This window comes from Fundulus heteroclitus, chromosome 2, assembly GCF_011125445.2.
Source record: "Fundulus heteroclitus isolate FHET01 chromosome 2, MU-UCD_Fhet_4.1, whole genome shotgun sequence".
NCBI classification, from domain to species: Eukaryota; Metazoa; Chordata; class Actinopteri; order Cyprinodontiformes; family Fundulidae; genus Fundulus; species Fundulus heteroclitus.
In genome coordinates this window covers 26,988,760-27,011,354 of record NC_046362.1, presented here as the reverse complement: position 1 = coordinate 27,011,354, position 22,595 = coordinate 26,988,760, and the positions used below count along the sequence as shown (strand labels likewise).

Here is a 22,595-nt window from a genome sequence, read left to right as displayed (position 1 = left end):
ACAATTATGCACACAGGGTCAAATAATAGTGCTGCAGCACATTAGTCTCTTAATATTATCTTGCTTTATCTAATCCAAAGCAAGTCTTTATGTATATTTGGGGTCATTATCCTGTTGGAACAGCAAGCTGTGTGCAACCTTTAACCATTTGGCCCTAACCAGTGGCGGCTGGTGAAAAGAAATCTTGGTGGGGCTGGCCAATAGCTTTCCCTGCCTAACCCAGTACATGCATTCAAATTAAAAGTCGGAAAATTACTACAATTCCATAATAAGCATTTAATTACCTTCTCAGAATCAGCAGCTTACAGATGCATTCAACCATTTCCAGCTATATTAGGTCTTATTTTGGAAAGGAACAGTATTAAATACAACACTTAAATTCACTATTTGTCACCATACACACAAAGTAGGCAGACACCATACTGTAATGCCATTATCTTCAGTCAAACAGTTTCACAATGACACAATGGGTTTCACAACAGAACAGAAACAGAACAGAATTTCAAAATATGAAAAAAACTTATCAGCTGACAAAATGATGTACATGACACAATGTTCACAGTACCATCCAAAATTCTTTCACCCTCTTCAAAACAAATAGCCCAACATTCCAACTCTCTCACCACATGACAAAATGTGTGTCTCTCTCTCTCTCTCCGTCATCGTCGCCATAATCTCTACGTCATTGCCTGACTGACTATAGCTACATCACCTATTTATGCTAAAAAGGCTTGCCATATACCTTTATCAATGTGTAGCAGAGGCAAAGATTCCAGTAGCCCCAAAGCCATTCATTTTGGCGATGGTGATTGGCAAAATATTTATAAATTTTCCCTAGCAACATTATACGATTGGTTATTTCGCTACACTTTTGGGGCGCTTTGATTGAGTGCCCCAAAGGAGAAATGATACGTTCTGTTGGTGGAAATGCACTGTTGAATGAGAGTCAACTGGTAGAGTCAATTAGTAGAAATGTTTTAATAATTCATATTACATGTAGCCACATACTATTAATTAAAAACTGACATTAATAATACTTTAAAAATCTATATATATTATGACTTTTCCCCTTCACATCTAGGGAGGGCAGTGCCCCCAATGGGCCAGCCGCCACTGGCCCTAACTGTCCCCTGAAAGGAAACTTGTTAAAAAATAATCAGCAACCAATAGGGGTCAATGCTGACATAAAAAATGGAAATAGCTGGAATGCCGGTGTCACTTTCCACCGAGGAAATAGCCTATTGCCAGCCAAGAAAAAAGCTTCTGCTCCTTTACTGGCACCTTAAAGCTAAACTGAAATCTGCAGCTGCCAACATGGATAAGCCAAACGCATTCTTTATACAATTATATGATCAGATAAGAGAACGTTTGTGCTATTTTGCCCAGTAACAAGATTATTGCTTGGAGGAGTAAAGATGAAAGACTTTTAAACCAAAGAGCAGCATAACATTTACCAGGCATGATGACTGCATAATCATACTAAGGATCAGTTTAGATTCACCATAAATCAACAGCTTATTAGGTTGAAACTTCAACACAACTCATTCTCACAGAACAACCATCCCAAACACATCAAAAGTGGTTTTACATTAGATAAAGCAAACCTAATAGAAATTGAATTAACTTATTTTCATGTTTCTCTTCTATTTTCCCTCTACATTAATGCATATAGCACTGATATGTCCTGGATGGCTGAAAACCTATATCAACACAATGGATAAATCAGGTTTTTACGACGCTCATAGCTTCGCTTTTTCAAGGCCCTGACCTCAAGCCTAAAGAAAATCTGTGGACTATGCTTGAAATTTGGGCCAGTGGCAAGAAACAACCTGATCTAAAAGAACTTCAATGGTTTTTAATTAAAGTGAATCTTGTTGCTGGTTTTGATGCAGTATGTGGATTATCTGCAAGTTGCTAAAGGACATATAGATAAATATTACTGGAGATATATGTATATATTTGAGCCTGTATATATAATTCTTACCCTTTGAATTAGAGAAAGGGCACAAAAAATTAAAACTACTGCACCACACTTTTGCTTCTTAAAATAATTTAGGTTGTATTACCAAAACACATTCGGATGGATTGATTCAATGAAATTGTTAAAGTAAAAAATGTATACATTTACGTCCATGATGAGTGAATGTTACCTTCTGAACTGAATTGTGGCATTTGATTTTATTTCCTCAATAATTTCACCCAGCGTCCAATTGTTTGGATTTTTGACAGTTTTTACATTTTTTAATATATGTATATACATTTTCTCTACCTCTCGTTTAGAAGCCTCAGGGCGTTGCACCTCAAGGTCCGAAGTGGATCTGGCTGGCTTTGAGGAAAGCCTTCGGCAGGCCTCTCATCCTCAGCATCACGTTCCGCATCATGGCAGACCTGCTGGGCTTTGCCGGTCCGCTCTGTATCTCTGGCATCGTTCATCACATCAGCAAAGACAATCGTACCATCCAGCAACCGGTGAGGCTTCTTTCAAATAGCACCACTTTGAATATTATAGGCCAGAACGACATAATTAAAAGAGATTCATTAAAAGCATTTTAATTATATTTGAAGAAGATATTTTACAAATCTGGATGATTTTAAATCTCAACAGCATCAATGTGGTGGTGGTGGTGGTGGTGGGGGTTCCTCTTTTTTGTCTCTTAAAGCTCTCTGATTGGTGAGACACCTATGATGTCCTCCTTTTTCCATGAACCTGATCTGGTGGGCACTAATGTGAACCTGTTCAAATATTTATGACACTTATTGCTGCTGGCGCTCTATTAGCTTCTTAGATTTCTCCCAGTGCAGACTCAGAGCTGCTTAGGCACTTTTCTGCACCAAAGAAACGATGAGTATTTGTCATAGGCAAGCAGATGTGAGCTGCAATATAAAAATTTAATTATAGGACCATAAAAGGGCTCTTGAGTTGATCAAAGAACGTAGTCAGGATAGCAGCTCAGTTTGGCAGACTAGCTGAAATGTAGCGCCGGCTGCAGGATTATGAGAATTTATATCTGAGAAAAGAAAGAGAATTTGAGATATTGTTCACTTGATGCGTATGGTAATCAGTAATAATGATTTGAGAATGATCTGTACCTACCCGCAGGATTAATTAAGCGTTCGGGGATATACTCGGACATGTCTTTCTTTCTTTGGGAGTGTTGCGCTCACACAAGATGCAGTGTTGTTAAAACTGGCCTTGAGTTTCCAGCTTCACAAACAATAATGAATCCATCTCCATCTGCTTCCTCTGCTTTCAGATGAAGCTCCTCGGCATCTATTTCATTTCCTCCAAAGAATTCCTGGAGAATGCATACGTGTTGGCAGTGCTGCTCTTCATCGCCCTGCTCCTCCAGAGGACCTTCCTCCAGGTCTCCTACTATGTGGCCATCGAAACTGGAATCAACCTGCGAGGAGCCATACAGGTCTGGGGTATCCTCCAAGTGATGCATTGCTTTCTGTGACAGTTATAACCATTTCAAAGCCCTGACTTTGTCTCGATTAAACAATTACAAATTAGAGGGTTTCACAAACACTATACACCTAAAATTACCTGAGGTTTTATTCCTCAGTGTCATTCTAATTGGCTACAAACATCTATTAAGCCATATAGCCCCATTGTGATGTCATTCATCATTAGCAAATTACCACTAGTGTTAAAATTTTAGTTTACAGTTAAATCTAAATTGATTAGACCACTAACACCAATTCAATAGATATTAAGTGGAATCTGGGAGAGGGAGACCAAGTTTAATTGGCTGGGCCTAAAACCAATCTCTGATTATCATTTGTTAAGATGTATTTGTGAACATGCCGAGGTCAAACACAAACACACGGTAAACCTTTTAAAATCCGATTATAACTGTGTTTACTGTCTTTACATCTTTAATTAGCATTTTAAACAGTTTAAAATCTTTTAATTTATCTATGCTGAAAATGTCAAATCAAGTGTAATTGTGTTCACATTCTCATTAAACAAATTTTAGATCTTTGCTCTGTGTTAAAATTCAAACATCACTGAAGCCCCCTGATGGTTTGAGGCCTCAAGCATGGACTCATTTAATCTGTCCTTGGATCACTTCTGGTCCTTTTTTTGCTCGAAGATGAATCTTCACCTCATTTTCAAGTCTTTTAAAGCCTGTAAAAAAATTTGCCCCATGATCGCTTTGTATTCAGCTCCATCTGTCCATCTGTCTACAGGAATCCTACCCACCCCTGGATGAGCTGTTAGCATCTTGCTTCTGATTGTTGTTTCACAGCTAGGAATATTGGAGTGTTGTTAAATAGTTTTTTTTAGGTTAGCAAGACAGTGGTCGACTGGTTTTAATCAGTTATTGTAAAGCAAGCAACATCAAAAACCTTATTTCACCTTAATCCCCTCTATCTTGGACCACCAGCTGTTCTCTGTATACTTGCCTTGGTACAGTCTTCACAACATTTGCAATTTGCCCAAAAATGCATTATCACACCTGTGAACAAATATATCTAGACATCATCATAAATCACCTCAAACAGATTTGCACCAACCCCATGTTCATTTACCCCAGAAAACTGAAATCCAGCCCAATGTTCTTATTCTGCCAGGATCAAAACTGAAACACTGAGTGGTTCAGACTTATGCTACAATATCCACTATACTCTGGAATAACCTCTTGATGTCCACGTCGCTGAGTTTGTGCAGTTATTTACTCTTTTTTTTTTTACTCTGGCTTGTAATTTGAGTCCTATCACATCTGTTTTCAATGTAGTTTTATTGTTTTCATTTGTTTTCATTTATTTCAGGCTACTGTTTTATTGACTTATGCTCTTTCCTGCTAGTGTTTAATTACCTTGTAGAGATCTTAGATCAGCTTTGGTGTTTTGTCATGCTTTGACCTTCTCTATAGCTTTATTGCTGACCTGTCTGGTGAATTCCTATGTCTTCATTTATTCACTGTTTATTTATACAGGTTGTCTCGTTGAGATCCAGGATCTAATTTACAAGACAGATCTGTTCTCTAGTAAACCTCTGAAACCTTCACACAACTACTGCATTTATATGAAGCTAAAACTGTACACAGGTGTACTTTTTGAAGGCAATTTTCTACACTGGCTTGTATTAAGTGGTATAATTAAGAGGTCTGAATCCAACTGCAAGGCACATGTTACATTTTCTCTCTGTAAAAGGCTTTTAAAGTCGCCGTAATGTTCCTCCTTCTTTTCATTTTCCTTGCAGCTAAGCAGCTTCAATTTATAAAAAGTGAAACAAAGACAATTATAATTTCTGATTGGGTGAATAGGTGTATCAGTCTCAAGTATGTCAAATCAGATTAAAATGTATTTATATGGACCTGTCCAGGGTGTACCCACTGACAGCGGATAGACATGTTGGAAAATGGATGCATGGATGTATTTATATGGGCAAATGTGACATATACATTTTTTAATCTTTATTTTCTCTGCAGACAAAAATCTACAACAAAATCATGCGGCTGTGCACATCCAACATGTCCATGGGAGAGCTGACTGTCGCTCAGATTTGTAACCTGGTTGCCATAGATACCAACCAGCTCATGTGGTTCTTCTTCCTCTGTCCTAACCTGTGGGCCATGCCAGTACAGGTAGGCAACGTCTTTTCCTGCTCTCCTTTTATGTGCATATTTTGCATCCATGTGTAAGCTTTCACAGTTCTATTTGTCAACATGTTTCGATATAATGCTTTGATATAAAAGTACTGCATTTTGCACAGGACTGTGTGGTTACATGATCTGTGTTGTTACAGCATGTTCTTCCTATTATTCTCCACCATGATACATGGATTTGCTTGATCCTATAGGACTCACTCAGCAGGTCTTTTGATTAGGAAAATAAAGCATTGCATACCGGTGTGGGCATGAGGAAAAATTAAACCTGAGTGTTGGATGTTATGGCTGCAGTTGGAGTTAAATTGATTTTCTGCAGTCCATTGAAAGGCTTTGAGTTTCCTCTCTGAAAGGTTTATCTCTGTGAGAATTATGAGATTAATCATGTGCATAATTACTTGATCCCAAAGAAACTACACTCGCAAGAAATATGAGAACTGAAAAGAGCATTTAATGAAACTACTGTTTCAGCAAACCCTAGAGGTTCAATAATGTTTCAAAATTAATCATCACAGGAAATGTGCTCAATGCAGAGTTCCCTCTGTGAATGATCTATTCATTTCATCTGTGTAGAAAATAGATGTTTTTGTGTTGGATTTACCCGCTGAGAAGTTTTTCCATCACATCAAATAAAAAAACAAGTTTTATTATGTACAATCATTGCATGTTATAATACCTGTTGAGCTCTATTAGTTTATCGTCTGTGCCTGAAGATGTACATGGAGATGAACTCTGAGTCAAACAAACAGTTCAGTTCAATTTTATTTTATTTATACAGTGCCAATTCACAACACGCCATCTCAAGACACTCTGCAAAGTCAAATCAGTCAAATCAATCAAATCATACAGACAGACTGGTAAAAAGGTTTTCCATCTAAGGAAACCCAGCACATTGCATCAGGTTGGTAAACAGTTGGTAAGGAAAGAGTTTAGATGATTCAGAGACATGAATACTCTTATGAATTTATATAATTACCTTTTAAATGTATTAATTAATCAGTGTGTAATCATTAGCTTGTTTTTTAAATGTTATTTGTTAGAAATATTGAAATATATCAATACAGTATACTGTCCCAAAAGAAAAGGAAAGATACTTTGCAAAAATTTTAATCTATACATCCATTCAGTAAATAACAATATTTTTTAAATTGTTATTCATTTCAGTGACCTAAGGTTATTATTTTCAAAGTTACGTTTAATTTAACAAAGGAGCCTCATTGCAACACATATTCTAATTTCTCGAACATTTCTGTAAACACCAGGGAAGCATAAAACCTATTTGGTCATAGACCTTCGAGTTATAACCATTATATATTCTGTGTGGATTTGATGGTCAGGATTTTTTATCATTTATGATTAAAGATTTGTTGATAATGAGTCCCAGTCTGGTAGCATTATCAAAGATAAAACCATGTACATGCTTGAAAATTCATTAGCTATAACGTGCAGTAAATAATCCAATACTTTTCATCAGTAATACATAATCCATATTAAAATTGTGTCTCTGTATATTTATTCACCAATGACCTTTAGCATACTGCGATATTCATTTTCAAATGCAATAAAATGACACCACATTTCATCAATATTAGATGGTCTACATTAGTATTGAGACTATGTCCCATGATGAGGTCCAGGAAGCTGCAGGACACATATTTCCTCACAGTGAGAAATAATTTATTCAAACTGGAATTTAGGTACGCTAACCTTCAAAAGGTACTCTAACACAGGGGTTATCTTGTTTGTTTGTTTGTTGATGTTTTTATGAATTTTGTTATGTGTTAAAAGCTGAGGGACATATGCTTTTCTGCATAAATGGGGATCATGTTGTAATCATTTTCATTGTTGGTTTAAAGTTAACCTGATTTAGATTGTTATTTAATTGCCTGAGTTTGTTACATTTAACTACTGAATTAAAACAAAGTATGAAAACATACGTTTTTGTGTTGCAGTTCTCAGAAAGTAAAAGGGAATTGTCAGGTCAGACTTCATTGAAAAATGTAAGTTGATATTGGCCACAAAAATTTGATTGGTACATCTTTAAATTGGAGTTGATTATTGTCAGAGGTTTTCACACTGAGCACTTAAAATACTCAATCAGTGATCTGAGTAAATAGTTGTGCTTGGACTGGGATATCCTCATACGTATTATACATTGCAACACTTAGTAATGCAAAATATTCTTTGCTGAAAGATATTCTCTTAGCCATGATTAATTTGACAACTGATCAAGCGTGCTTCTCTGATGCAGCATTAACTAAACTTTTTTTTAACAATATCTTTTCTGAGCTTGAACATGTCTCGTGTCTTAATATCTAAGTTCTAAAAAAAAGCTTTTCCGTCATTCTGTTTTTGATCTCACTAATCCTTGTATAAAACTAATGCTGCGTATTACTTTGTTTTTATTTATCTAATATTAACAGTGCCTTACTGCAGCCCACTGTTCTCATATCTAAGCTAGGGTTGCATATTTTATTTGTCATTGGAAAAAAATAAACCCTTTATCTCTTTTTAGCAGAATCCAGTTTTCCAAGAACATGATTATTTTCCGAATGAAAATAATTCCGAACAGTAAATCATGTTCGAAGGGCAGAAACATAAAAGAAAACATTCACCATATTTGTTAGCAAAAGGAAAAACCTTGCCTGGTTTTACCATCTGATTCCATTTCCTGGTAGGCTATACTCAACAGAATGGTTTTGATTATGATTTCCTTTTGTTTCCGCATGCAGATACACGGCCAGCAATGAATCTTTTTTTTTTTTTTGTTATCTGCAGAATTTTATGTGAACACAGAAAATCTAATTCTAAAACCACTGTAAACAGAAATGACCAGCAAACTGTGACAAGGCTGAGATGAAATATAATTACAGCAGCACAGCAGATAAAAGAACGCATGAATCACACTGCACACGAGAAACCATTTGTGCTACATCTGTCATGGCCATTTAAAGCCTGCTGGTATTTCATATATTAAGGCAGCATTAGTATTCGTCATCTCTACTTACCTGTCTGGCTCAGACTTTGAATGAATCCATTATATTGGAACTTTACTGAGCTCTGCTGGGACTTGATGAGTCAGAGGGCTTTTGAACTTTACCAAAGCTCTTTGTTGTGTCAGACATTTTTCCAACTTTATGCGCAAAGGTATTATGATCAGAGCTTTAAACATTGCAATGCTACATTTCTATATGTCCTTAATTGGAACTCAATAAACATTTTAATTGCAATCAGTAACAATCTTAGTGAAGGAGAAAATTAGTTTTAATTCAAGTTTCAATCATGTACACTGCATAATAAGCAAAGGATTGATTTTTAAATTAGTCATAGGTTTAAGTCAAGTCAGTTAATTGGCAGAGGCGCTTGTTGATCAATTTCAGCAGCTTTAGATTTCATCTAATTAGCAACAGGAGCATTTAAGGGGCAGCGATGGGAAAACCAACTAAAGAGGGAATCCTTTAACACAATGAAGCAACTTACCCTTCACCACCACCATTTTCTGATATAAAGATAGAGTGGATGTCACCACCGGTAGCATGAGGAGCTACCTACTCCCTACAGACATTACACAGCCTCCACTCATCCAGTATCAATGTGAGCATTTCCCACCAGGACTTCTCTGTCTCACAGCACAGCCTCAAGAGCACAGGGGACATTCTAGGAGACAGGAAGGCTTTCCAGGAGAGTTCACGAGGGCTAAAGAGGTCCTTAACCTATCGGTTGGACATGCATCTGCTCCTTTGTGCAAGGAGGAACATGATGAGCTCTTCAGGAGCCGAACAAGATGGTCTCTGGCAGGTCACAGACGTGAATTTCTCTGACTAAACGATCAGTTATAGACTTCATGATGGTGGCCTGATAGCCTCAACTCCTCTACTGGAGCCCTTGCTTAATGCCTCGCACCTTGGAGCCTGGCTGGTTTTTGCCTTCCATAGCCACTATTAGCTATTTAAAATGCATTAATGTCCAGAAACCAAACAGTCTCATTGGTCACCAAAGATCAAATCATGCCCAGTGGCTTTCTGCAAAGTTATTATCTGAAAATAAATTCTTCACCTTTCAATGGAACAAGAAATTGTGTTGGTAAAGGATTAAAAGAAGATTTCTTACAATTTATGTAAGATTACGTATGATTAATATTTAATAAGAGAATAACTTTTGAGAAATCTCAGAGTTTACAAATGACTAGAGAACAATATCATGTTCAATATTAATTCAACAATGTTTGTTTATTGCTAATGTACTAAAAGAAACAAAAGGAGGACCTATTATCTGATAAACAAAGCAAACACTAAGCCACACAAACAACTAAGTATTTAAAAATTGGGAGGAAATGAAATAGATGCCAAAGATCTTTATCTGCAACCACAGGAAGCAAAGGGAGATGGGAGAATATTGATGGATTCATCATTATTAATCACCATTACAATTTCAATATCTGCAATAGCTCTGCTGCAAATAATTGTCTGGATGCAGTATTTGCTAGGCTCATATCATTCACAGTGAGCAGAGATCATGATTATGAAATAAAAAGATTTAGGAGATACAAATCATTGATTGATAATATTGCAATTTGATGTTTTCCTAATATTGTGTAGTCCTAATTCTCTTTAAAGAGCAAAATAAAGCTAATTAACTAAAGTGAACAAAAAAGCTTCTGATTATGTAAGGTCAAGATTAATTTAGTATAACATACCAACATTTAAAATACCAAATTTTACAGGTTCACCGTTGGGACCTTGTGCTTTAAGTAGTTAGGATTTTATTTTATTATTTTTTACTGTCCCACAATGGAGAAATCCGGGTATGATAGTGGCATACACACAGACAGTTGCACACAATTGTTAGCAATTACAAAAAAGAAAAAAAACTCCAGCCTATTTACACAACACACGCTACTACAATGCGCTTTTTTCCCCACTTCTTTACAGAAAACACCTATTATTAGCTTTAGCTGTCACTTTATATATTACGTATAAAATAATACTGTGTATTCTTCAGTGAGGGTATCAAGGCAGTCGTTGTCTGTACTTTTATCAGTTGGTTTTGCTGTTCTTTTTATATCTCTCCTTGCAGGTGTAGAAGCAGACTCAGAGGATATTATATTGCTCTCTTCTCTTTTTTCCACCTTTTTTCCCTTTTAGCATTTTGTCTAATCTTTTCTGCTCTTTTTTCTCTTCTACCTTCCCCTATTCTCTGTCCATTGAACATGAAACAGTCCAAGAATAAAATCTAAACACACTTTTTGCATACTTAAATCAAGTGGAGCACTATGGCAAAAGCAGTAATGCTCCACTTGTGAAAATAAAATCTGTTGGGCTCTCTTTTGGCATTTAGACAGTAATTTTTAATGCTACACTGCCAGACAGGACATGTTTAAAAAAAATAATTAATAACAAAAAAACATCCCAAAGTAGCTAAGGCGTGTGCGAGTTACCTTAGCATCTGGGGACAGTGTAAACGGTTAATGATTGGATCAGAACCTAGTTAGGAGAAGGTTTGCCCTTTGCTATGGTATAGGTTTAGGATTGAAAAGAATGTAAACCTCACTGCCGGGATTATCAAGAGATTTAGTTTAGACTTGTTCCCTTCAAAATGATCTTAAAAATCCCCAGGTGAAGATCCTTTGCTTTTATCTTACTCTTCAGGGACCCACCTAGCCGGCAGTTCTCCAGTCTGAAAGCATTCATGTCTTTGAAAAGCTGCTCTCAGCGTGTGGTGTGAACCTTTTTAAATCAGGTATCTATAAAGTGAGAAGCTGACAGAGACTGTGTGGGTGTTGGTGAGCTGCATGACTGTAACGCCCAGGAAGAAAAGGAAATCAGCCACCTTGACCCTAGTCACACACAATATCTTGTAACCATTGAAGGCTGGTGGGGAGTGGGGATGTATTCGGGTCCTTTACTGAACCAGTTAATGGCAATAATGCACATGAAAATGCATGGAGCAGAACCATAGAAATGTTAACATGTAATTTATTGCAATTATGCACATTTCATGGTAACACAGAAATGTGGGAAATGTTTAAGAGTCTCCAAGCTATGTCTCCCTTTGTGTTGTTTTTAATGTTTGTTTCCTGGTTATGCGATCCTCTAAGTGGCTGCAGGTTTTTTTTAACCACAGGCATCATGGTTAAAATAAAGTGCACCGTCTTTCAACGGTCAGATTTTAGAGAACATTATATAATAATCCCAATTGGTTACCAGTTTATGAAATTTTAAATACCATAGCTCCAGTCCACAAAAACACAAAACAAATTCCAAGGCATTGTTAGCCTTTCATTGTTGTAGAGGAATTTTAGCATATTCTTCTTTCAACAACATTGCCTCATTATTTGTGTGATTGAAATATAGCCAAGCTCTAACTATCTGACAGAATAGCTGGGCATGCAGATGAGTTCATGATTAATTAAATATCTGGGAGGTGCCCAAAATCTGTGTGGAAATCAACCCAAATCCAGCGAGCTTTCTGAGCAGAGGCTCTTTGTGTTTCTCCACCATGCAGACTCCAGCCCTTGCAAAAAATGAACAACGCTATCTCACCCCTAAAGGTCAAATCTTAGAACTGCATCTGTTTTACAATTTTTCTCACATTTTTAGGAAATGAGTTTTGCATCTCTAAGGTAATTTCTCTTCTGATTGCCTTGTGTATATGCACACCTGTTAACTCTTCAAATGGATAATTTTATGTTTATGGGCAGATTGAGAATGGGTTGATTAGATTAGCAGCATCTGGCTGCCCATCTTAAATCCCACTAGAGAAGCAAAGGTGTTCATCTGAATAATTCATTTTTGTTTCATAAATAATGACAATGTTAAATCCGTTGTGTGTTTTTGTACACATGAGGTTACATTTCAATTATTTTAGAACCTAGTACAGAACAGATTGTTAGATAAAACACTAGAACCAAAGGAGGGTCTGTTTCTCTGTCCTTCGTTATATTGCAGCATCCTGTATGGGAGAAAAAAGCCTGATCAGCATGTCATTGCCTGCGCTATGGTGCATTCTTTATGCTCTAAGCCACAAAAATCTATACGTGCAGCACATTAACATGGTTGCCAAAGGACATGAGAGTGCAGGCATCCTCACTGTAACCTGTGCTCCCCTCCCTCCTACTCTATATTTAATTTGTTTGCCTTTACTCGTCAGATAATTCTGGGGGTGATCCTGCTCTACTACCTCTTGGGAATCAGTGCCTTGATTGGAGCCACAGTCATCGCAGTGTTGGCTCCTGTTCAATACTTTGTGGCCACAAAGCTGTCGCAAACACAAAAGAGTACCCTGGTGAGTATTTTCGTGGGCAGCACTGTCTCAGACTGTCTTGTTTCAGTCTTGTACAGCAGCCAGAGATTACTTCTTCTGTCCTCTAAACTTAAATGTTTTAACGACTTTGGGTGAAAATCCATTTTTGATACCTTTGGATTATTGTCAATGTCATATTATTGTTTTCAAAGCACTCAAAAAAAGCTTGGAGTGCACTTACAATGTTTTACAGTTCATCTAAGAAAAGTATTCAAATCTAAAAAAAAATATTTGGCTTTGAACAGAGAAAATAAGAGGATTTGGTTCATTAACATGAGACCCAAAATATTTATTTATGAACATGGAACATGGTAGATAGGGGCTAGCATTGGTGATAACTGTCCTGCCCCTTAAGGGCAGAGACAAGTTAATCTTCCACATTTTGAGCTATTTCTAAACAAATTTAGAAATTTCAGGCTCAAAGGGAAGCTCTAATATTTGCTGCTGAAACCAGATATTTACATAAACAGATACAAAATGGCACACGACCTTGTTGTTCTTAGGTAGTGGCATTAAGTCAGATCAAATGTTCCCTGCTTTAGGATAACCCAAATTATTCTAGTTTGCTAAATAATTGGTTGTAGGCTGCTTTGACTAATCAAAAACATTGTCTTTGTTGTCCTTAAGCCATTTTTAAATGATTTAGCAGTAAATATAGGGTTATTGTCCTTTTGTAAGACCCATTTATGCCCAAGCTTTAACTACATTGAGGTGTTGCTTCAATGTTTCCACATAATATTTTCTTCCTCCTAGTGCCATCTATTTTGTGAAGCACAACTGTCTGTCCTTCAGAAATATATATATAATATATATAAATATAACGCAGGCTTCAAACATGAGGCAACTTCCCACCTGGGATGGTTTTCTCAGGCTTGCCAGCTTCCCCTAACCTTGCCTGCAAGCTGAATTCTCGTGGTATTTGTGCGTTCACATCCTGCTTAACCATTTATGACTGAACCAAAAATGCCTTAAACCATAAGACGTTGCAGTATTATGGTTTAAGGAGGGACATACCCCTGCGACGAAAGCAACAGCTGCCAGGCCCACAGCTGAGCCATCATAAACATGGCAGCTGCTGCTGTTACATCTGTTTTGTCAGAATCCACGATTTCCTCTTTGAAAGAAGAACAGCAAGAAGCGCCTTGACCTGCGTAACATGTTGTGGTGTCTCATGGTGCCCGCTGCCTACATGTTCATGTGATACCGTGATTGGCTAAAACCAAACTTTGGTAGGCGGTCACTAGGTGTCGCAATGTCCAATCATCTTGGAGAGTTCCACGGGATATCCCAGATTTCCCCAAATGTATTTGATAGGAGCAGACACAGATTGATAATGGGCAGAACGTAGAGTGCTACACTTTATTAATCCGCTTGCCAAGTTAAACTTCCCCGTTTTTCTACCAAATGTAAAAATGGTCATTAATCACTTTTAGTTTCATCAAAACACAGGACATGAATGAACGAATCCATTAGCAAACTGTAATCTCGCTTTGTTCTGATTATTTTGGAGTAATGACATCCTCCTTGCTGACTGGACTTGCAGCTATGGTTGTACAGGGCTTGTTTCATTGTGGACAATGACACTGTCTTATATAGCCATGTTGTCAGATTATTTTATATTGCATGTAGTATTCTGAACATGAATGTGGCACCTCCAGGCTTCAGAGAAAATTTACCCAAAGTACACCAGACTTGTGGAGATCTAGAATATTTGTTTGACCTTCCCATGACAGAAGCAGTGGGTTTGAGTTATTGCCTCATGTAATATCTCATATGTTGTGATATTACCTATCAGATGATTACAAAACCATGAGATCATTATCTGGCCTTTACAAAACTATTTAAATCCATAGTAAGAGAAAGTGGAAAAAATCTCTAAGAAAATCTACAATAATTTTGGCATTTAGCGAATGGAAATCAATTTGGTTTTCCTTTATACAGTGTAGGTAAATATCTGGTTTCAGCTATATTATGCAATTTTCTCATCAATGTTTCAATTTAGTTTTAAGATTGTAGCTTCTTCAAGCAGCATAAGTCCTCAAGAGTCGTTTGAGTTAGGCAAGTTGGACAATGCAAGTCCAAGCTCAACGATTCCCTCTGTTTGAGTACTCCTGTGGTTGCACTTGCGTTGCCCTCATGTAGCATATGCATCCTCGATGTGTCACACATCGATTTCAACTTTTACACTTTCAGGAATACTCCAGCGAGCGTCTAAAAAAGACAAACGAGTTGCTGCGTGGCATCAAGCTGCTGAAGCTGTACGCCTGGGAGCACATCTTCCGTGAAAGCGTGGAGGAGACGAGGGGCAAGGAGCTCACCAGCCTGCAGGCCTTCGCCCTGTACACATCAATATCCAGTATGATATCATGCAAACAATATTAGCTTATTTTCATTTAGTATAGAAAATGTGTACGTTCACCTAAACCATATCTGAACAAGTACAGTTTAAAAATAATAGACATCGCTGTTGTTACTTATCTTGCTTTATTAATTTGTCATTAATCATAAACAACAGATAATAGCTGTTGTTCAATGCTGATTCATTTCCCTCCGTTTTTTTACTGTATTCTTTGACTGTCACATTTAAACAGCAGCAGCAGCAGCAGTCTGCTTGGCTCCGGTTCAATCATAGACTGTGCTCAATCTGAAATCAATTACTGCAAACTCAGAGGAGCAGTCAGAAATGCCTTGATGAGGCAAATCCATTAGAATAACAACTTTTCTGTTTATATTCCCTGGATGCTCTGAGCTGTTCTGAAAAGGAAAGCCATCTAAGGAAGCATAGATGTATAGGTATTATACTGACAATCGCAGTAGCACAATTTTCTTTAACTACAGCTGCTTTGCAGATGTGGAAAAATGTGTTAGCCTTCTTGGTAATGAAATGTAAATAGCCTGACAATAAATACATTTATTGAAAAAGGATAATCTCAAAGTGAAAGATTAGGATAAAAATACTTTAAATTGAAGTGCCTTCATTTGGTGAAGAAAATAATAAAGTAATTAGGATTTGTTTCCTTTTATAGCCCATTTTGGTCAATGGGACCCATTCTTTTCCTATCACAAGGTCTTATTAAACAGAAAGAGGACCATTCCTCTTTGCACTGTTTCCATAGACATATCATCCAGAGTCTTGCCTACTCTATTATGCCCTTTAGCTCCACAGCGTTCCTATGGGAATCAGGTCCAGGAAAGGGGTTGGTAAAGCATTCCTCTGTTCTTCTGAAATATCCCATGAAAAAAACATTAGCAGTTTTCTTGTAGAGTCCACCAGATTTTAATTTCAAATCTTTCTATGTTTAAAAATGCTGATGCAATTATCTCCAGACCCAGACCATAACAGATCCTCCACTATTCTTAACAGTGGATATAAGGTGCTCAGTTAAATATTGCACATATATTCTAACACTCTATGTTATGTCATATTTATCCTCCAGGGAAAGAATGATTAATCCAATTAAAACGTGCGGGATAAATAAAATGCTTCAGTTACATTTCTTTTAAAAAGACATTAATGGAGTGGACAAAAATGCAATGCCTGTACTTGATCAATATCAGATTTTATCTGCACATTTACATGACAAAACTGCAACTTAATTGATAGATATAAAAAATCTTTGCTTTTCTGCCTCATATTGTTTGTTTTTGCTTGTTAATCCCGGAAAAGTCTTCACATCTTCCTTCTGTTTTTGTGTTTCCTGCTTCCAGTTTTCATGAATGCAGCTATCCCGATTGCTGCTGTGCTGACGGTGAGTTTTCCTGCCAATTCCATTCAAATAAGCATTAACTTTAACATTTAATTTTTTATGTTTATCTAAAAAAAAGTATTAAAATTAACACATACTGAAAAATTCTTCAGTGCTAATACAAACTCCATGTTATATATTTTGATATAAATGCAACATAAATGCAGAAAATACCAAACATTCACGTTTCGTGATAAAAAACCTACGACTGTAGGAATACATAACCACCATACGCCAAAACACCACCTCATTTAAGTGAATAAGTCTGAAAAGGTGTAAAAACTTATGTAATCATGCCTCTTCTCTGCAGTTTTCCTGAAACAGCAATACAAAATTGTAATAATAAATATATAGACTATATACATATAAACATACATGTACACATACAAACACATCCATATATAAAACATACCTACATACAGATACATATCCACACATATTAGGATGCACCTGTATTAATAGAGGTTCTTGAATGCTGTTGATTTGAACGGTTAAAGAAAAGCAGAAAAGAGCAGAGAGACACCAGGGAGCAAGGCTGACTCTGGGGGACAGATGTGGACACACGATTCATCTCTGATTTGATGGATGACATATGGCAGATCTCATTTGTCTCCGAGGCTTTTTGCCTTGAACTGGTCACACCTGACTGTCAGCTTCCCGGAAGTGAACTGATTTATCTCATGCTAACCTTAGATATTTTGCCCACGCTGTGGTTCTGCAGACATTTGTGGTTCACGTCCACATTTCCGAGGACGCCGACCTGTCCCCGGCCGTGGCCTTCGCCTCCCTGTCTCTCTTCCACATCCTGGTAACCCCGCTCTTCCTCCTCTCCAGTGTGGTGCGCTCCACCGTAAAGGCCCTCGTCAGGTGAGCAACACCAAGAAAGCTCTTCTTTTTTTTTTTTAAGCGTGTGCTTTAAGCATTTATCAGTAATAAATGTCTGTGGGTAGAATTGCTGAAGGGGGAGTTAAACTGCAAACCGCCTGAGAATGAGCAGAGTGCTGAAAAGCAACCTGATTAGATGAAGTGCTTGACCTTTTTCCCGCTGCAGATGGAGCAGCCTTGTTATCGGATCCTGTAACTAACACCATCGCCTCTGTGCTGTTTTGTTTCTATGACCCTAAAATGTATCCGTTTCAGCCAAGAGCTTTACAATTTCTTTGACACCCATAGCATCATTTAGGATCAGACCGCAGATGTCTCTCCTTCGACTACCAGTCTCTAATCGTGTCATCCCTGTGACTGCTCATTACTTTGAGCTGTGGGCAGTTTCTTGAGGAAACAGATATTAAACCCATTTGTAAGCCTACATGCTTTTATTGTCAAAGAAAATCCGCTGAAAAGATGTCATTAGACCCTACAGTGCTGGTAAAGTATTTACACCCTTCACACATTTTAACATTTTGTCTGTTTTACTAAATCTTACTGTATTTTATATTTTAAGTATGCACAAAGTACCACAAATTTGCAAAGTAGTATAAAAATTATATTGTTTTTATTTATTTTTTTTATAGCAAAATATCCCATAAGTGTGGTATGTTAGCGCTGGTGCTGAATAGAATACACCTGAAAAGATCAGAAGTTTTTTTATTTAGAGAACATTATCTGAAAACTAGCATTATGAAAACCAAAAAGAAAAAAGAAAAGATGGAGAGAAGTTTAAAGCAGGGTTAGAAAAGTGTAAGGCACAACTGCACACAGACATTGGCATTCACTGAAAACCGACAGGCAGTAATTAAGAGCATTAAAAAGAGACCAATGGTAACTCTGGAGGAGCTGCAGAGATTCACAGCTCAGGTTGGAGAACAGTTAGTATTAGTTATGGACAAAAAAATCTGGCTTTCTTTTATGATTATTTTTTTTTCCCTTATACTTCATAATTATGTGCTAGCTACTTTGTGTGGCTATTAGCCAAAAAAAAAAAAAAAATCTCAATAAAACAGATTAAAGTTTGTAGTTTTAATTTGAAAGGAGTTCAGGGGGTATAAACACTTTTGATTGGCACTGTAAGCTGCCCAAAGCATGAGTCGATGAGTAATACATCTCACACGCACAAGTGAAAATAAGAAAAATGAAAATGAGCTAGAGTTAATTATTTGAAGTGATTGGTTATACCTTAAAGACACGCGAGTTTAAGCACGACAAGTCAATTACCGAGTTCTGAGGATGTCTCATGAAGCGAGTGAGGAACGCTGCTCGGGTAATAATAAGGGCATGTCACTTTAAAAACCGTCTCCTCTGACTGTGCCTCAGGAAAATGATCAATTCTGCAATCATGGAAAGAAATTGGCCTTGGACGCGTATTTCTTCTTCAGTCGTATTCTATCACTGGGGTGCTCCGGTATCATTAACAGGCCTTCATTTGTAGAGAATGGGTGGGAAGGCTTAGCGATGCTAATTTTAGGGACAGAGTAATGTGGCACACTCAACTGTGTCAGGAGAAGAAAAAAACAGCTTGGTATTCTGGCTTATCTTTGCAAAATATTTTTATTTGATCAGGGAAAGACTGTTCTGATGAAAACGATATATATATAAAAAAAGCTGCTATCATTACATAACCCAGTACTTGATGATTAGAGATGTTCTTGCCATCTGTGAGGCAAATCTTACACTGGCGTCTCTGCTGTATTGTTAAAAACTGATGCACTTTTCATGTTTACTGTGTGTGAAATTGAACAAATTAGTGCCAACTGAGGTTGATTACTGGTGTATGATTTAGCAGATATTATGCAATATGATTTATGTGGCATTTATCAGCAGAAAGGAGTGGAGTGATTTACTAAAGAGATGGAAAGATGTGTGTCCCACAGGCAGAGAAAGAGAAAAAACGTATTCACTATGAACTATTGACTCATCTCAACTAAGTTTTTCCTTTTTCATGAGACCCGGTTCTAGAATCAGGATTCCCTGCATTTGGGGGGGGGATCAGCTGAATGCAAGTAAGTGTTACTATGTTTGCTTTAATCCTCACTTTGACTTTTGTTTTTTTTTCAGTGTTCAGAAGCTCAGTGAGTTTTTCTCAAGCGACGAGATCGGAGACGAACAGGAGCCCAAGGCGACCGTGTCCGCTGAGTGCAGCAACCACAACCAAAACAGATACCAGGCAGTGGTGGGTGAATCATAACCTGGCTGTCTTTACTGTGGAAATGAGAGGGAAACCTTTGATTCACTGTTACCTCCAGTCTGCTCTGCCCGAGCTAAGTTATTTAGAGCTGATTGTTGTCTTCTTCCTCTACCCAACCGCTACCTTTGACCATTAACCCTCCTTCTCATTCTGGGTATCATACAACCCTTGTCTAGTCATCCTCTAAGCCTTTCCCTTCGTCGTCCTCCTCCTTTTTGTCCCGATGCCTCCAGCCACTGAAGGTAGTGAACCGGAAGCGCCCTCCAAGGGACGAGTGGAACAACTACAGCTCACAGGGGGACCAGGAAAACAACGGGGGATCCCAGGAGGTGGACCAAGACATCTGCATCAAGGTAAAACCGATGATTCAGATTGTCTGTTCCTATCTATCTATCTATCTATCTATCTATCTATCTATCTATCTATCTATCTATCTATCTATCTATCTATCTATCTATCTATCTATCTATCTATCTATCTATCTATCTATCTATCTATCTATCTATCTATCTATCTATCTATCTATCTATCTATGTATGTATGTATGTATGTATGTATGTATCTATCTATCTATCTATCTATCTATCTATCTATCTATCTATCTATCTATCTATCTATCTATCTATCTATCTATCTATCTATGTATGTATGTATGTATGTATGTATGTATGTATGTATGTATGTATGTATGTATGTATCTATGTATGTATGTATGTATGTATCTATCTATCTATCTATCTATCTATCTATCTATCTATCTATCTATCTATCTATCTATCTATCTATCTATCTATCTATCTATCTATCTATGTATGTATGTATGTATGTATGTATGTATGTATGTATGTATGTATGTATGTATGTATGTATGTATGTATGTATGTATGTATGTATGTATGTATGTATGTATGTATGTATGTATGTATGTATGTATGTATCTATCTATCTATCTATCTATCTATCTATCTATCTATCTATCTATCTATCTATCTATCTATCTATCTATCTATCTATCTATCTATCTATCTATCTATCTATCTATCTATCTAGTATGTATGTATGTATGTATGTATGTATGTATGTATGTATGTATGTATGTATGTATGTATGTATGTATGTATGTATGTATGTATGTATTATCTATCTATCTATCTATCTATCTATCTATCTATCTATCTATCTATCTATCTATCTATCTATCTATCTATCTATCTATCTATCTATCTATCTATCTATCTATCTATCTATCTATCTATCTATCTATCTATCTATCTATCTATCTATCTATCTATCTATCTATCTATCTATCTATCTATCTATCTATCTATCTATCTATCTATCTATCTGTCTGTCTGTTATATTGTTTCACTTTTATGCCTCCCTTTATTGTCTTCTCCTCCTCCTCATCACAATTACCCCTTAAACCAACAAATTCTCAGTTAAATGTATATTTTTGGAATATGAATTGCTCCGTAACTAAATATGACTTGATTAGGGTAAATTTTTAGTTAGTTTGTCAGGTAAATGTAACCAAAAGCATAAAACATTTTTTCTCTGGAGCTAGAATTTTACATTATCCTGTCTTTCAATGTCTTTTTCTTGTACTGCAAACCCTCCAGGCTCCAAGAGTATAGAGTCTTATACTTCACCAGCTTCTTGGAAGGTTTTGTGCTGCTTTTTGTCTTTCTGAGTGGTGCTTCAGAAAATCTAATTAATTTTTTATTTTTCACCAGATCCATCAGCTGGATCATCAAGTTTGTGAAAGGAGTATGACAGCTCTTTAACTGCAGCTCTTCAACACTGAACTAATTGGCCTAAAGTGTCTCATCAAAGCATGCTCTGCACGTCTAAAACAATGCTTTAGATAAACTGATTGATGAAGTCTGTTTAACTGCCTCTTCAATTCAGAAATGTGTTGGTGAAAATGCTGAAAAGACATTGTTCATCAAGATTTAAAATATAATGACTCTAAAAATATTTCCTCTCTATATCTTGCATCAGATTTCTAAAAGTATTACACGCTTACAGCTTCCTGTGAAAGACAGACTTTTATTTTTTTTTGACATCTGAATTTCTGCATCATTTCCAGATAACTAGTGGTTATTTCACCTGGACAGATGGACCTCCAACACTGTCCAATGTGGACATCAAGGTTCCCTTTGGTAAGCATCAAGAAATAAAGACAGAAGTTGTCAGTGATGTAGCCTCACATTTTATCTCTTTTTTATAAAATACGTTCCTTGTTAACTTGCAGTAAAACAATCTCTATGGTTAACCTTTTCAGGGAAGCTGACGATGATTGTGGGTCAGGTAGGCTGTGGGAAGTCGTCTCTGCTGCTGGCAGCACTGGGAGAAATGCAGAGAGTTTCTGGAACAGTCATCTGGAACAGGTCTGATTTGGTTGTTTTTCCATTCTTATTGGCTGATAAATGTTTTACCTATAATTTGTGAGTCATGATTTGCACTTTTTTTGTTTTTGTTTTTTGCAACACTGGCTGAAAAGTACTGAACATTTATTTGTAAAAAAAAAAAAGTAATATTACTGAGTTTCTCTTTCTCTTCCCTTATTTAAGCTGATCTGGCAGTAGGTCTGTTTGGGGCTTCCGGGTTGTTTTCTGCATTTATGTGCAGCAATAAATTCTCAGTTCCTGACAGAGCAATTAACTTGCCTTGCAAGAACCCCCTTGCAGTGACACAGCGATATAGAGAATTGGATTTGTAGGGTAATGCAACACAGCTGATTTAGCAGCTTCCATTTTTCATGGTTGGAGGTACAATGTGGGGATTGTTTTATGCACCGCTGACCCA

The 22,595-nt window shown here is 37.0% G+C and overlaps 1 protein-coding gene across 6 annotated transcripts in view; it reads left to right on the top strand.

Annotated features, from left to right (window-relative positions):
* Positions 1–22,595, top strand: part of abcc8 (ATP-binding cassette, sub-family C (CFTR/MRP), member 8) — a 115,457-nt gene that overhangs the window by 37,375 nt on the left and 55,487 nt on the right. For 4 of the 6 annotated variants that reach the window (XM_036151735.1, XM_036151720.1, XM_036151699.1 and 1 more), the window contains exons 7-17: positions 2,281–2,469; positions 3,255–3,419; positions 5,439–5,594; positions 12,765–12,899; positions 15,111–15,273; positions 16,626–16,666; positions 17,385–17,530; positions 19,658–19,772; positions 19,964–20,140; positions 21,877–21,949; positions 22,072–22,177. In XM_036151735.1, coding sequence (XP_036007628.1) covers positions 2,281–2,469; positions 3,255–3,419; positions 5,439–5,594; positions 12,765–12,899; positions 15,111–15,273; positions 16,626–16,666; positions 17,385–17,530; positions 19,658–19,772; positions 19,964–20,140; positions 21,877–21,949; positions 22,072–22,177 — 1,466 coding nt within the window. The remainder of the gene's footprint in view (positions 1–2,280; positions 2,470–3,254; positions 3,420–5,438; positions 5,595–12,764; positions 12,900–15,110; positions 15,274–16,625; positions 16,667–17,384; positions 17,531–19,657; positions 19,773–19,963; positions 20,141–21,876; positions 21,950–22,071; positions 22,178–22,595) is intronic. The other 2 variants (XM_036151708.1, XM_036151728.1) reach the window with 1 other exon arrangement.